Source organism: Aotus nancymaae, unplaced genomic scaffold, assembly GCF_030222135.1.
Source record: "Aotus nancymaae isolate 86718 unplaced genomic scaffold, 86718_ANA_hifiasm-v0.15.2.pri h1tg000012l, whole genome shotgun sequence".
In the NCBI taxonomy this organism is placed as follows: Eukaryota; Metazoa; Chordata; class Mammalia; order Primates; family Aotidae; genus Aotus; species Aotus nancymaae.
Window position 1 is genome coordinate 33765796 of NW_026988423.1, and position 14559 is coordinate 33780354.

A 14559-nucleotide genomic window follows, 5' to 3' on the forward strand; every position below is an offset into this window, starting at 1 on the left:
GCTTGGAGGTGGGAGTGACGCCCTGAAGCTCCACGGAGGGTGTGAATTTTTATCCTTTCCATGTCTGCCTACGTGTGGCTCAGGGCATACCTGCTTGTTCCTCTGCATGTGGTGTGTCCCCCCTCCTCTGCCCCAGGGTGCAGGAGCAGGCACTGCCTGGATACATACAGTCACAGGAGGCTGGGAAGTGTCTGTGGGTCTCCAGCAGCTGGAAAAGGTTTGAGTCCTGTTGGCAGATGTTTGCTGTTCCAGGCACTTCATTAATGTTGGAAACAAAACCCCTCACTATTCTGACCAAAGCCCCACTTCATGATTGACAGCTGGGGTGTGCTTCCTCCCATAGAAGCCCTTTACAGTCTGAAAGCAGGAAAGAGAGAGTAGGGAAAAAAAGGGAGATGGGAGCAAAAAGGGAATTGGGCTAGATGCCATTGCTAAAAAACCGAAATTCTCAAGGGAAGAGGGGAGTTGGGGAGAGGCTCATTTAAAGAGAAAGACAAACTTAGTATGACTAGTTAAGATTTGACGTCCCATCTAACATACCACATAATTTAATGTTCCCAGCTTTCACGCATTCATTGATTCATGACACATTTACTGAGAACCTACTGTGTGCTATATGGGTATTGGTGATACAAATGAATAATATCACATAGGGTGTTGGCCCACCTGGTCATTGTCCAGTGGGTGACATAAACATGCAAAAGACGGTGTAGTACAGGAAGTGCTGCCATAGAAGTAGGAACAGGAATCAGCAGCCTTGGGGAGTGTGGAGACACTTCACAAAGTGGGTGACATTTGACATGAGTCTCTAGGTTTTGGGGCAGAGAAGGACAGGATAAGGTGCAGAGGGCATTCCAAGTAAAGGGAACAAACTTGCATAAAGGCATGGATTATGAAAGACCATCCTTGTGAAGTAGGTTTTATGGTCACCATTTACAAACGAAAAAACTGAGGCTCAGCTTAAGGTGCAAGTGACAGAGAGAGCAAGGATGCAGACTTCAGGACAGGGAATCTCTCCCTCTCCACTGCACGTGGGACTTGTGTCCGCAGACCCCTTCTGAGATTTCTTGCCTCTGTAGCGGGAAATAGAAAAGATGGAAAATCCAAAAACGTGAATTGGAATTTTTACTTCTTCACCTATTAAAACACCGCAGATTTCAAATCGAAGGACTCGCCTGCGGAAGTGTCTGGATTTTGTGCGTTTTGTGCCTGTGGCAGAGTGGAAGCAAAGAGGAGTGAGAGCGCAGGGCGACGTGGCCAGCCGTGGCGAGTCCCGTCCCAGGGCGATTCTCGTGCTCCGGGCGCCTGGTCTTGGGCTCTGTCCCTGCGGGTGAGCCGCCTGCAGCCTTACGCGGGGCAGCACCGCGACCACGGGCGCGCGAGAGCGAGTCCAGATCCGGGTTTAGAAAGAGGGAAGAAGGAGAGGAGGAGAAGGGAGGTTAGAGGGAGAGAACAAAGATGAACGATAGGGAGAAGAGAGGGCAGAAGAGAGAAAACAGAAACGGGAAATTCGACAGAGAAGCGGAGGCCCTAAGTGCGGGGAGCAATGCGGGGACGGGAGAAGTGGGAGGGAAGAAGAGGAGAGGAGTTAGTGGCGGTGGAAGGAAGGCGAAGAGCCGGAAAGAAAAGAGGCTGAGAAAAAGCAGAGCAGTGCGAAGTCGGAGCCCCGAAAAGTGCCCCGAGCGCGCGCATTCTGTAGGCACAAGCCGGGCGGATATAAAGTCCAAACGCGACGCGCTCGGGCCCTCGCCGGGCGTCAGGTCGCGGTGCTGTCGCTCAGGTGCTGGTCCCCAGCTCCAAGCCCGCCTCGTAATCGGCGCTGCGGGTGAGGTCGCCCACACGCCTCTAGCTCTCGGATCCCTCAAGCACTCAGTTTATTGGCGGCTGCCTACCAGCGGTTCACTTTCCTGGGGGCGCCTAGAGCTTCCCGCCCGGGATTGCCCTGGGAGCTAACGCTGTGCCCCCGGGCCTCGTTCCCAACTCAGCGCAGCGGTTTCCCTCTCCACTTGCGCCCGGGAGAACCCTCTCCCTGGTGGCGTCGGACAGCAGCGCCCGGGCTGAGCAGTGAGCTGTCCCGGGTCCCGCGCCTTGACAGAGGACCAGTCTCAGGGTCCCGCCGCGGAAGCTGGGGGCGCGCCTCGGGCCAGCCTGGCGACCCCAGAGTCCGACGGCAGAACTCGCGGCCCCACTGGGACACCTGGCAGCCGTTCTTGCCTGCCCTTCAGCAGCCTCTGCAAGGAGAAAGAGAATGAAGGAAAACAACTCTAGATGGAAAGGAGGGAAGAGTCCAGTTTGCAAACACTTTGGGAATGAAGTTCCTCAAAGACGCGTTGCGGGTCATGTCTAATGCTAGGCTATGACTGCCTATTAACATCTATTTTCTCACGCCTGTAACTCCAGCACTTTGAGAGGCTGAGGCGGGTGAATCACGAGGTCAGGAGTTCAAGACCAGCCTGGCCAAGATGATGAAACCCGGCCTCTGCTAAAAAATACAAACTTTCGCCGAATGCGGGGGCAGGCGCTTGTAATCCCAGCTACCTGGGAGGCTGAGGCAGGAGAATCGCTTGAATCCGGGAGGCGGAGGTTGCTATGAGCCGAGATTACACCACTGCACTCCAGCCTGGCGACAGAGTGAGAGACTCCGTCACAAAAAGAAAAAAAAAAATCTATTTTCTTTAACAGCCTAATGATTAGTCTTCCAGGCATGTCCCTCCCTCTGAGTTTAACCCAGCCCAGGCGACTTGCTTCCGCGGCCACCAGGGCCCCCTAGGCAAGCGGCTCCGCGGAGAACCCACCGGGACTTGCGGCCGCTTCTAGGCTAAGAGCGGGGAGGAAATGTCACCCGCCCCCAACTCGGCCTTGGGGAAAGTCATCCGTGTCTATAATTCTCAGTGTCTCTGTAGTGCGTTTTCCTTCCAACCCCGCGCACACTCATTCCAAAGCAAAGTCGTGGAAACGGGCGCGCACCGGACTGTTCCCGCCGAACACCCGGCGCGGCTCAGGCTGCCGGAGCGGAGGCTCAGTGGGGTCCCCTTTACGCAACGATTCCAATTAACAACTAAAGTTAGTACAGATCTTGATTGGAACAGACCCCAAGACTACGAGCCTGGAAAGAAAAAGGCAAATCACCCCATAAACACCTGTTTTCGCGACTTTCTAACCCGGTGACGTCGCTAGGGAACCGACGATTGAAAGCCGCTTTGCCTGAAGGCTCCGGCGCTGGGAAAACCCCGAACGAGACGGGCTGCCCCAGGGCCCCTAGAATCGTGCAGCTCTGGCCCCTTCCGACGAGGAAAAAAAGTTTAACAGGTTTTTCTTTAAAAAAAAAAAAAAAGAAAAAGAAAGATAGAAAGAAAGAAAAAGAAAAAAGAAAAAGCGCACTTTTTAAAAGTCAGGGTCTCGCTTTTGACCAGGCGGGAGTGCAGTAACACGATCACGGCTCACTGCAGCCTCGAACTCCTGGGCTCAAGATTTCCTCCTGCCTCAACATCTCCAGTAGCTGGGACTACAGGCGTGCACCACCATGCCGGTTGTTTTTAATTTCTCTTTTGTAGAGACAGGGTATCCCTATATTGACCAGGCTGGTTTCGAACCGCTGGCCTCAAGCTATCCTCCCACCTTGGCCTCCCAAAAGGTTGGGATTACAGGCGTGAGCCTCCGCTCCCGGCTATATTTCACATTTTTACTAGTTTTTCTTTTCTTATATATATTTTTCTTCTTCTTCTCAGTTTCTTCTCAGGGTAACGGACGGGACCAGGGTCATTTATGGTTTGGGCTCTTGGGGCAGTCAAGTTTGCAACTTCAGCGCAAAAGTCCTACGGTCCAAGCGCGCAGGCTTAGCGCGGGCAGCCAAGCTGCGGATGGAGGGCTTGGGAAGCTGCGGTCTTCGGGAAACAGTCCACGCGGGGAAGGAGAAAGACACCGTGGGTCCTCGGGGGCACTGGCGCTGTGGCCCGAAGTCCCTGGAGCCTAGTGAGGACTAGACTTCTTTCTAGTAAGAGACCTGAACGTGCCCTCCTGCTGGGTTTCGAGCTTTGGGAGCAGGGCCGGCGGGTGGCAGGACAAGCACTAAGGTGTGCTTGAGGGACACTGCCCCTGGGAGCTACCGGCCGGGGTCTTGGCCGCGGGCCGGGGTGGCGCGCGCTCCCCTAACCGCGCGCGCACTCCTGCACACACACACCTGGAGCTCGTCCCGGGGGAGGGGGGTGGGGGAGGAGAGCCACAGCGAGCGTCTTAAAATAGAGAGCCAGGCAGAGGAGTGCGAGACACCAGAGCGGGAGGCGGCGAGCGAGAGCCGCCGGGCACTAGGCGCGCAGGTCAGCGCCGGAGTGGCACGGGCAGGCGGGGGTGGGGTGGGCGCGTACGCCCCTCAGCACACACTCCGCACCCGGCCCTGCAGGAAGCGCGCGCTGATTGACAGCTGCGTTGTCCCAAAAAGGCTCGGTGAAGATGCTGATCTGCGGGTGGGTCTAGACGCGCGGCAGGCGCGCCCGCTACCCGCTCTCCTCCGCGCGCCTCCCGAGCCCCGTCGCCTCCCCGGCTGCCAGGAGCGGGGCCAAGGCCCCGCCGTCGCGCCAGCCCCGGGGTCCGGGCCGGCCGGGCACTCGCAGCTGCTCTCGGGCCGGCGGGCGCTCGCCCCGGCTCACCATGCACTGCCACGCCGAGCTGAGGCTGAGCTCGCCTGGCCAGCTCAAAGCAGCCAGGCGGCGCTACAAGACTTTCATGATCGACGAGATCCTCTCCAAGGAGACCTGCGACTACTTTGAGAAACTTTCCCTCTACTCCGTGTGCCCGTCGCTGGTCGTGCGACCCAAGCCCCTGCATTCCTGTACGGGTAAGACGCTCCGCTGGGGGACTAGTGGGGTACGATAGATTTCACGTCCGTGTCGGTCGCTTGTGTTTTGCTACCCCAGGGCGACAGGAAGGGTTAAGTTAAGGGATTCTTTTCTTGCGCCTCCGCAAGCGTTGGGCATTGCAAAGGCATCTGCGACGCGGCCGGGAAGGGCCACGCAAGGTGTCGATCGCACGAGTGGAAATAAAATAAAGGCGGCAGGGCCTTAGGAGTGGGCTGCTCGCGCAACGCCTGATTGTTGCAGCTGAAAGTTCAAACACTTGACCGGGTTCAGCGCCTAAATCATTGTTTCAGGAAGTGGTGTTGTGGATTTCAAACTTGAGCTTGACGGCCTTGCATCTCACCTTGAGGTAACTTGTCCAACCTCCTACTGTCTCCACTGTGAATTTTACAAGTAAATCAATATCCCGAGGTTCCCAACAAAATCCCGAATTCACTGAACTTTGCTTAAAATGATCACCCTCTGGGAAAGTAGTTCTGGAGTACGTTGCCTTTGTGGCACAAGCCGAAAAGGTCACCCCTGTTTGTCTTACGTGACGAAAAGCAACGATAACAATAAAAACATTACCCAAACCTGGTTTTCTCTCTTCACAGGAGCTAAGACCAATAGGAAAGATAAAGATAACTTAATACATGTATTGAAAACGTAGTAGGGTTTCTATTAAAAATAAATCCAAGATATTTTAAAATCTTTGAATGCATTAAGAGAAGCTCCAGGTTTCAAAGTGTCTTGGCATTGTTAGGATTTAGGTTATGGGACATGGGTATAATAAAACGCGAAAGAAGTAGGAACACTTTTAATCAGAAAAAAAGTTATTGACTGTGCTTTTCCATTAAAGGTAAACATAAAGTACTTCCAAACCAAAAGAGTCTTTGAGGTTATGTTAGTTGTATGGGAGGCATGAGATAAATTAAATTGCCCTAACATTGAAAAAAACTGAAAGGCCAGCAGTTTTGGAAAATATTTTTTGGAACATTCAGGCCAAAAGTTGCTAATGTGCACTGTGTGGAATCCTGTATTTCTCTAGGTTCCATTGATAGTCCCTATATGACAATGAGTAAACATATGATAAATACATACAGTGAAGTTCTTTTAAAATCAAATTGTTCCTACATGTATTTGGTTGTAAAATGTATACTGTATTCAGTTATGCCTTTTTAGAGTTAATTTGTCTGTAAAGTAGAATTAGGCCTGATATCCCATAACAAGCCCTGTAATATTGAATTTTTAAAACCAAGAAATATATGAAACAAGGAACAAATAAAAAATTTTAGAAAGAAGGTAGATCTCCTGAGTATTGATATTTTTACATTTGTGAGTAGGTGATGTGTGTGACCCTTGGATACATATATACTGAATAGGGTGCTAGGTTGAATATTGTTTTGAGCACAAATCATCCTTTGCTATAATAACTCAATTCCCTTTGAGGAAAAAGAGGATCTGTTTCAGTCATTAACATTGCATATGGGACATTCCTGGGACAAAACAGAACAACTTCTAAGCACCTAGGCAGAGCCTAGTGCCTGCAGAATTTTCAGTGATTTTGTGCTCTGTGTTGACTTGAAGGCAGCTTTTCCTGGCTTATAGGAGTCACAGAATTGGATCATAGAAGAAAACGTGGCAGAAGAGGAGTAATAAATAGCTGCAAAGAATAGTCATTTAGTCAGAGGTGGCTGAGTAAGTGCTGTGTTTTATTGAACCTTGTGTGAGAAATAAATCAGAGGAAAATAAAATGATTCATATGTAGTTCTGTGAGTGTTATAAGTGAAATGCACATAGGTCACAGACCTATGTATTGCTCAGTCTTGTGCTTTTCGAAGTACACTGATCGTTTGTGGCAGAGGGTGGTTGTTGGCCATGGTTTTCTGGTCCCATTATTCCAGTGTTTTCTTCTTTCAGATTGGTAGTTGAAAATGTGTCGTGATTTTGCTCTAGTTGAGATTAAAATATAGAAACTGGGATTTGCTGGTGGAATTAAACCCATAAAAACTGGCTACAATAGTTCATACTTGCAGATCATAAGCCTTCAGTAGGTTTACAATTACAGTTAAAGCCTTACATGTATTAGATCATGGGAATCCCATTAGTGACTTCTCAGGGGGTTCGCAAATACCATACTTTCAAAGCATTTTTGTTGTTTTTAACTGTTAAGGTCAGGATAAAAATCTTCGATTAGTTGAAAGTAATATTTTGTCTTATTAATTGAAAAAAACAACGAGTTGCTGGCATCCCTAATTAAACTGTAATTTTTTTCTTTTCTTTTTCTTTTTTTGCTAGATAGAATAAAATATTTACCACTTTTGGTGGAAGCAATGCATAAAAAGTTCAAGTGAAAGGCATACATTGGAATTAAAGTTACTGAACTTTCTCAGCCTTTCATTTACTGATTTAAGGTTTAAATAAGTGTAACAGAAGTGAACTACGTCAGGTAAAATAACGGGAACTAAGAGAAAAAAGTCCTCAAAATTAAAAAGTTACCAGCGGTACAGTAAGTGCATAAAATTGGGGTGGAAAGAAAACTACAGCATTAAAAAAAACACACACACAGCATAATGAAACAGTTCATGCTGTATAGACTTAGTAACCTAAAGGTCAATTTATGATACCAAATCTCAGGCAGAACAGCATGTATTCAAGCAAACCGAGAAATGGAAATAGTTTTTATCAGGCAGATAATCACCTGACAGGAATTTATTGTTAGACACTCTAGCCTTGATGGAATCCTCACCTTCCAAAAATTATTGTTTAATACGCTCTTTCTTATTATAAACACAGTAATTTTAGTTCTAGAAAGCTGTCTCTAAATTTCTTTCAGTTTCTTAGTACTTCTTGTAAATCACCCCAATAGACACGCAAAAGGGAATCCTTTCCCTGTAAGCCCCACCGCAGGAAGGTTTATCATTACATTTAAACTAAAATTTAAACAGCTAAGCCCAAAGAAAGCCTCCATTTGAAAACAGTTGTGTCTTTCAGGCCACTGGTGAAGGGTGGAATATGTTTAGAATTAAGTTAGTATATAACAAGTTGGTTTTATTTTTAAATCTGTAAACAGTAATCCCCATTCAGAAGGAAGTATGTTGCCATTTAGAAATCAGAAATGAGTTCTCAAACTTCAGACCATTCACCATCATTACAAAAGCCAAAAAAGAAGTGCGTTGTGGGATATCACAAATACTCTTTAACCTTAGGATGCTCTATTTTCTTTTTCTGGTTGTGATTAATGTTTCTTGGTGGAAATGCCACTTGAAGAAAGTTGGCTTCTTAGGGTCAAATAGTTTGCAGAGGCATCAACGTGGTCATTTTTGAAAGCTCTGCCTTTCAGCCTGATCTTTAGAATTAGGCAATTTCTAAATTTGAGGCATATTGAGAACAAATGGGCAACTTCCTTCACAAAAATAAGGATCGTTACAATTTACCCTAAGAGTTTTCACATGAAGATACTGATAAATGAATCTATGGTACTAATTACTTTTGTTACAATTTTTATGCTTAGAACCTAGAATTACCTTACATTTACACACGCACATTTGTGGGGAGGTGAGTGTAGATACTTGGACATTTTACAGTCTGTGAACAGGATGAGACTTTTATTTATTTCACTAACCTATAGTGTAATTCCTTTCTCCTTTTCTGGCAGAATGGTTCTGTTGAATCTCTCACCTCTCTCTGACCTTTGGTGGTTAGTCCTACAGAGCTGGAGGGGATCATCAGATCATAGATCAATATCCTCAAACAGAAGGTATTTTTTTGCAAAATGCCAGAGTCACGTCAGTGCTTCAGTATAGTTTCAGTCCACTATGCCACCATCCTCCTTGTCCGAGTACTCAGAAATCAGGAAGACTTTTCCAACTTGGTTACACACGCGGGACTAACCCGTGCAACCACACCCAGGCGACAGTCAACCAGCCAATTAGAAGGGACATTTGGGGAAGGGTGTTTATCTTAGGAGGTGGCATTGAGAACATTTTATCCTTTGATGGATCCAAGAGAAGCAAGTTCTTTGGGGTAGTGTCCTTGGGTGCATTTTTATCACAAACACTGGGTGTCATCCCAGCAAAAAATTAAATGCAGTGCAGACATATATAATGTCTGGTTTGGGAGTTAGGGAGCTGGCTAGTGCTTCATGGAGTTGGTTCTGGTGACTCCCCAAATCTCAGCTTGGTCTTTTTCAGTCAGAGACCCAAACCAGTAGGATCTTGGTAATCTGAGATTTGGACACTGGAATGTTAATGGAGAAACATAAACCAGGGTCTGGGAAAATGATCATTATCAACAAACATTTGTATTTCTGCCAGAGGCACATAGGCTTTTATTAGCAATTACTCATAACTGCTTTTCCTGTTCCCATTGCAGGGGTAAATAAATAGAGGGATGCACGGGATCTGGGACTCATCGAGGGTCAGAATGTGTTTGGAACTTACCTCTTTCGGGATCCTTAGCTGTTATCTCACTACTCCTTAAGTTTTATAACTCTTGTTAGTGATGCCAAGAGGTTCCTTAGGAGTCAGTTTTAACTCACGAATAGTTCATTAGCAGTGTCTTCTCTAGTTCTGATTTTTCTACTAGCAAATGAGAAAATGATTAGACATTTTGTTTAGGGTTGAAATGCTTCTCCAAATGTCCACTCTTCAGTGTCATTTAATTCAATAATTTAATTCAACAAATATTTATATTTGCTTGGTGATGGTGTTGTCATTGAGCCATTATTTTGAAGTTTATTCTAACTCTTGACTAGCAGTTAGGGTGTTTTAAAAAATCCCTCTCAACTACTAGTAGAATCATTGCTAAGCCCTTCTTTTTTTTTTTTTTCCCTAGTGTATGTGATAGGCCGTTTGGAATTGGGATAGGGGAACATTCTGACAATTTAATACTTTTGCTTACCATGTGGAATTTTCTCTTTGAACTCTACCTACAGGGTGTTATCAGCAGCAAAATTGTCAAATCAACTTTGCTAAATACAACTCAAGTGAAACTCTATTATGAGGCTGATATCCTACAGATACGTTTGTTTTTTGTTGGTTGTATTTCTGGATCCAAGACTGGATTTGTGATAGAATGCGGACAGTTTAAAGTTGTTAGTTTTAGCATACCCTAGAAATTAGAGTAAAAAGATTAAGTGTAACATATCCCAAAAAGCTAATATGAAAAGGAGTAAGGACTGCAAGAGATTATTTCAATTACAAAGAGAGATTAAAAGGAAAAAAGGAAGGGAAGAAGGAAAGAAAGAGTAGGTTTCTTTGAAATTCTTAAAGCCACGCAGATTCAGCCTCATAGCACAGCGTTCCTCAGAAAGGCTGTACAGACAAAACAAAGGTGGTTGTGAAATTCTGCCGCTCTATGGATACTAAATGGCTAAAGTTGATTTTACTTAGACACGTGCTGGGGCCTCTTCAGCGTTGACATCCAGAGCCTGAGCTCTCTTCACCATTTAGCCTTCACTCTGGAAGACTGAGTAAATGTTAAACCAGAAGCAATTTCAGGTGTTCTTAGCTCTGTGTTTTGAGGTCAGGTAGAAGGGGCAATAGAGATGCAAAGGTAGGTACATCACATGGGCTAAGGCCTCTTCATTTGTTTTTGTTTCTTGGGATAGGATCTTGGTCTGTTACCCAGGCTGGAGTGCAGTGGGACAATCTCAGCTCACTGCAACCTCCGCCTCCTGGCTTCTAGCGATCCTCCCGCCTCAGCCTCTCTAGTAGCTGGGACTACAGGTGTGTGCCAACATGCCTGGCTAATTTTTGTATTTTTAGTAGAGACAGGGTTTCACCATATTGGACAGGCTGGTTGCAAACTCCTGACCTCCAGTGATCTGCCTGCCTTGGCCTTCTGAAGTGCTGGGATTATAGTCATGAGCCACCACACCCCGCCAAGGCCTCTTCATTTGTACTGAGCTTGTGAATGTGCATGTTGTGGAGTCTGAGGGTCCTCCTTGCCACATGCCTGTCCACGTGTGCAGTTACTAGACTAGAGCTGGTGAGTCTATGGCCAAGCCCATTGATGAGCTCTTAGCTGAAATATGGTTAGAGGCCTGCAAGGACTCAGGTGGGATGCATAGATTGAAGCCTCATTTTGCATCCTCTGTTGGGGATGCAGTTCCGTTTTACACTCCAGTCTTGTGGAACTGGTGTTTCTAGTGTGGCTCTAGGGATACACTCACAGCTGGATTAGCCACCTTTTACCGAGAACTTGCTAAAGCCCACCAGTTCTCAAAGGATGGGCAGAAGACCACATGCTGCAGGTAGTATCTTTTCTTGGAAGCAGCATGACAATGAGAAGAAGAGAAAGATTGAGGGCATTGGCGCAAAGACTGCACGCGTGGGGAAGCACATTGGACCTGTCTATCGGTGTCTGCCTCCATTTCAGCTGCCTGAGAGAGGATAGAATGGTAGTTTTCTCTCCACAGCACAGACGACAAAATCAGAATTGGCATCAAGATTTATTAGTAACGGGATTCAGACCAGGACTTCGTACAAACTTGGTGGCGTTAACAAATACTCTCCAGGAAGAGAGGTGCTTTGTTTGTTTTCTAACCAGAAAACCTTTGGAAACCCTCAGGATTTAATTTATTTTTATTACAGCTTAATAACAGTTAGAAGAAGAAAAGTCTCGTTAAAATAAATGCTCTAAATAAAAACACAGTTAATTTTCCATTACAGTGTCTAATTACTCATCATCACCAGGGCATTTTTATATGGCAATTTAACTTCTTGAAAGTGGAAACTTGGCACACATTGAAGGAAGAAAGCCATGCACCTAGATAGATATCAGAAGTTGGTCTAATTATATTTGGGCTCGAGTTGAATCTTAATGTATGATTGCTCTCAAGAAGAGAGAAGAGGAGACCTCTGTCCATAGTCACTAAGGAGAGCCTCTGGTTACTTGAGTGCCAGTTGAAACTGAATACAGAGGGAGAGAATTCTGAACATTAGGTGATGTTCAAGTACATGTGAAAAGGGCCCCTGCCAGGCACCAGTTGAAGCTGATTTCAGGACTATTTGAGAGGTCTGGAGGGCAGCTTTGTGAGCTTCCTCCTGGCAGAGTGCACACAGATGACACAGCCTTCCTCCATGTACAGGTCAAGAGATGACTGAAAAGAAGCCAAGCTGGGAGGATCTTGGCATCAAACTAACTATGTTCCATGTGCAAGCAGACACACTTGCAGAATTCCTTTTTATCGCATCTTTCCAGCTTACCAACATGTTCTTAGGAACATGTTCTCCTGGGTATTGGGGATAGATGAGTATTTTCACAATGTGCATTGAATAGGGTTGGCTGTTGCTTAGGTGATATCAGTGCACTTCTGATCTTTTTTTTTTTTTAAAGATGGGGTTTCACCATGTTGGTCAGGCTGGTCTCGAACTCCTGACCTCAAGTGATCTGCCTACCTTGGCCTCCCAAAGTTCTGGGATTACAGGTGTGAGCCATCACGCCCAACCTCTGATCTTTTTTTTTTTTTTAAACCCAGTGTATGCATTGGTAAGTGATATGATGATTATCCTTTGGTTTTTCTTATTCAAGGATTACTTGCCATGTGGAGAAATGGAGTGGTCTTGGGCCTGATGGAATTTCATGAAATGGTGGCTATATTTCTGTCCTGGGAAGTACCTGGTACTGGCAAGTCCCTCATATTGATAACCTGCCATCCTCCACTGCCCAGCTCTTTCTTTCCCAGAATCTTTTTCACTCAGTGAATTAAACATCACTGAGACTCAGGATGATGGGCATTTCGCAAAAGAGGTCACAGTCTTGTGTGGATTGAAGGAAGTGTAACTTCCATGCTTAGTTTAAGCAATATCTAGGAGAGTTGACATTGTACATTTCCTTACTGGTAATTTATAGACAATAGAATGCTGATATTGTATCTTCTGATCTTGAGGAAATTTCATGGAAAAGAACAATTGCTGAGACTTCTTTTTCTGAGTCTTACAGTATTTATCCAAAGGGAGCCACAAACTTGAGAGAAATGCTAGAAATGCTTCATACCCTAAACCATACTCATAGGCATGGCAATAATAGTAATAGTAATTAGTGACTTTTTAGAAATTACCTAACATGTAATAGGCACTAGCCTCAGTGCTTTTTGATCTGCTTCAGAACATCTGAGATAGGTTTATCATCTCTTTTGTTTTTTTTTAATTTTTATTTATTTATTATTTTTTGTTTTAGAGATGGGGGTCTCACTATGTTGCCCAGGCTGGAGTGCAGTGGCTATTCACAGGCACGATCCCACTACTGATCAGCACAGGAGTTTTGACCTGCTCCGTTTCCGACCTGGGCCGGTTCACCCCTCCTTAGGCAACCTGGTGGTCCCCCGCTCCCAGGAGGCCAACATATTGATGCTGAATTTAGTGCAGACACCTGATCGGCATAGCTCACTACAGCCCAGAACTCCTGGGCTCAAGTGATCCTCCCACCTCAGCCTCCCGAGTAGCTGGGACTACAGGCATGTGCCACCGTGCCCGGCTCATCTCTTTTGTTAATGGTAGAACCCTAGGAGCTAAGTGACTAAAGTCACAAGATATAAACAGAGCTCTTATGAAACAATAAGAAAAATAGGCAAAGACTACAATCAGGCAATTCATAGAAAGGAAGAGGTAGATGGCCAGTAAACGTGAAAGAATGCTCAACCTCACTGATAAATGGGAAAACCCAAATTAACATGAGATACCATTTTACACTCACCAGGTAGACCAAAATGAAAGGACAATATCGATTGATGATAAGGATGTGGAGCAACAGACGCCCTCCACACTTTGGTGGGAGTGTGGTATGGTGGGATAACTTTGGAGAGCAGTTTGGCAACACGTGGCAAAGCTGCAGACACACAAACCCTACAGCTCAGCAGTCCCACTTCTGTGTATGTGCCTGGAGAAGCCAGTGTATGAGTGCAAAAGGATACCTGTCAAAATGTTCACTTGCGTGTTATGTTAGTAAAAAATGAAAAACAATTTATCCATCCTTTCAGAAGGAAAAAAGTTTAAAATAATGTATGCTCAGCAAACTGACACAAGAACAGAAAGCCAAACATCACATGTTCTCACTCATAAGTGGGTGTTGAACAATGAGAACACATGGACACAGGGAGGGGAACATCACACACTGGGGCCTGTCAGGGGGAGTTGGGGCTAGGGGAGAGATAGCAGGAAGTGAGGGATTGGGGAGGAATAACATTAGGAGAAATACCTAATGTAGATGATAGGGGGATGGATGCAGCAAACCACCATGGCATGTGTATACCTATGTAACAAACCTGCACGTTCTGCACATGTACCCCAGGACATAAAGTATAATAAAAAGAAATAATGTATGCTATATCCATGCAATGAAATTCTATGCAGCAGTTAAAATAAGTGAACCAGATACACTTGTATTAATATGGATAAATTTTAAAAATACAATGCTGAGAAAAAAAATCGTAGATTGATACATACTGTCTGATACCATTTATTTAAATGGTTGAAAAGGCACAAACTAATATTACATATTGTTTAGAGAGGCAGGGGCATGGGAGTAGGGAGTGCTAACCACAGGTTTTTACGTTACTATGTAATTTATTAATTTATTAAGAGAAAAAGGCCTAATGCAAATGTGGCTAAGTATTATGATGTGATGAAACTAGGGTCATGGGTACATAGATGTTACTGACATTATTCTTTGTACTTTTCCGTATATCTGAAATTTTTCATAACGTAAACATTGAAAATTGATA

At 45.5% G+C, this 14559-nt stretch overlaps 1 protein-coding gene across 1 annotated transcript in view; it reads left to right on the forward strand.

The window, feature by feature from the left end:
• Positions 1-4459: 4459 nt before the first annotated feature.
• BARX2 (BARX homeobox 2) overlaps positions 4460-14559 on the forward strand; it is a 77381-nt gene continuing 67281 nt past the window's right edge. The window contains exon 1 of the mRNA XM_012470628.3: positions 4460-4834. Coding sequence (XP_012326051.1) covers positions 4648-4834 — 187 coding nt within the window. The 5' untranslated portion in view covers positions 4460-4647. The remainder of the gene's footprint in view (positions 4835-14559) is intronic.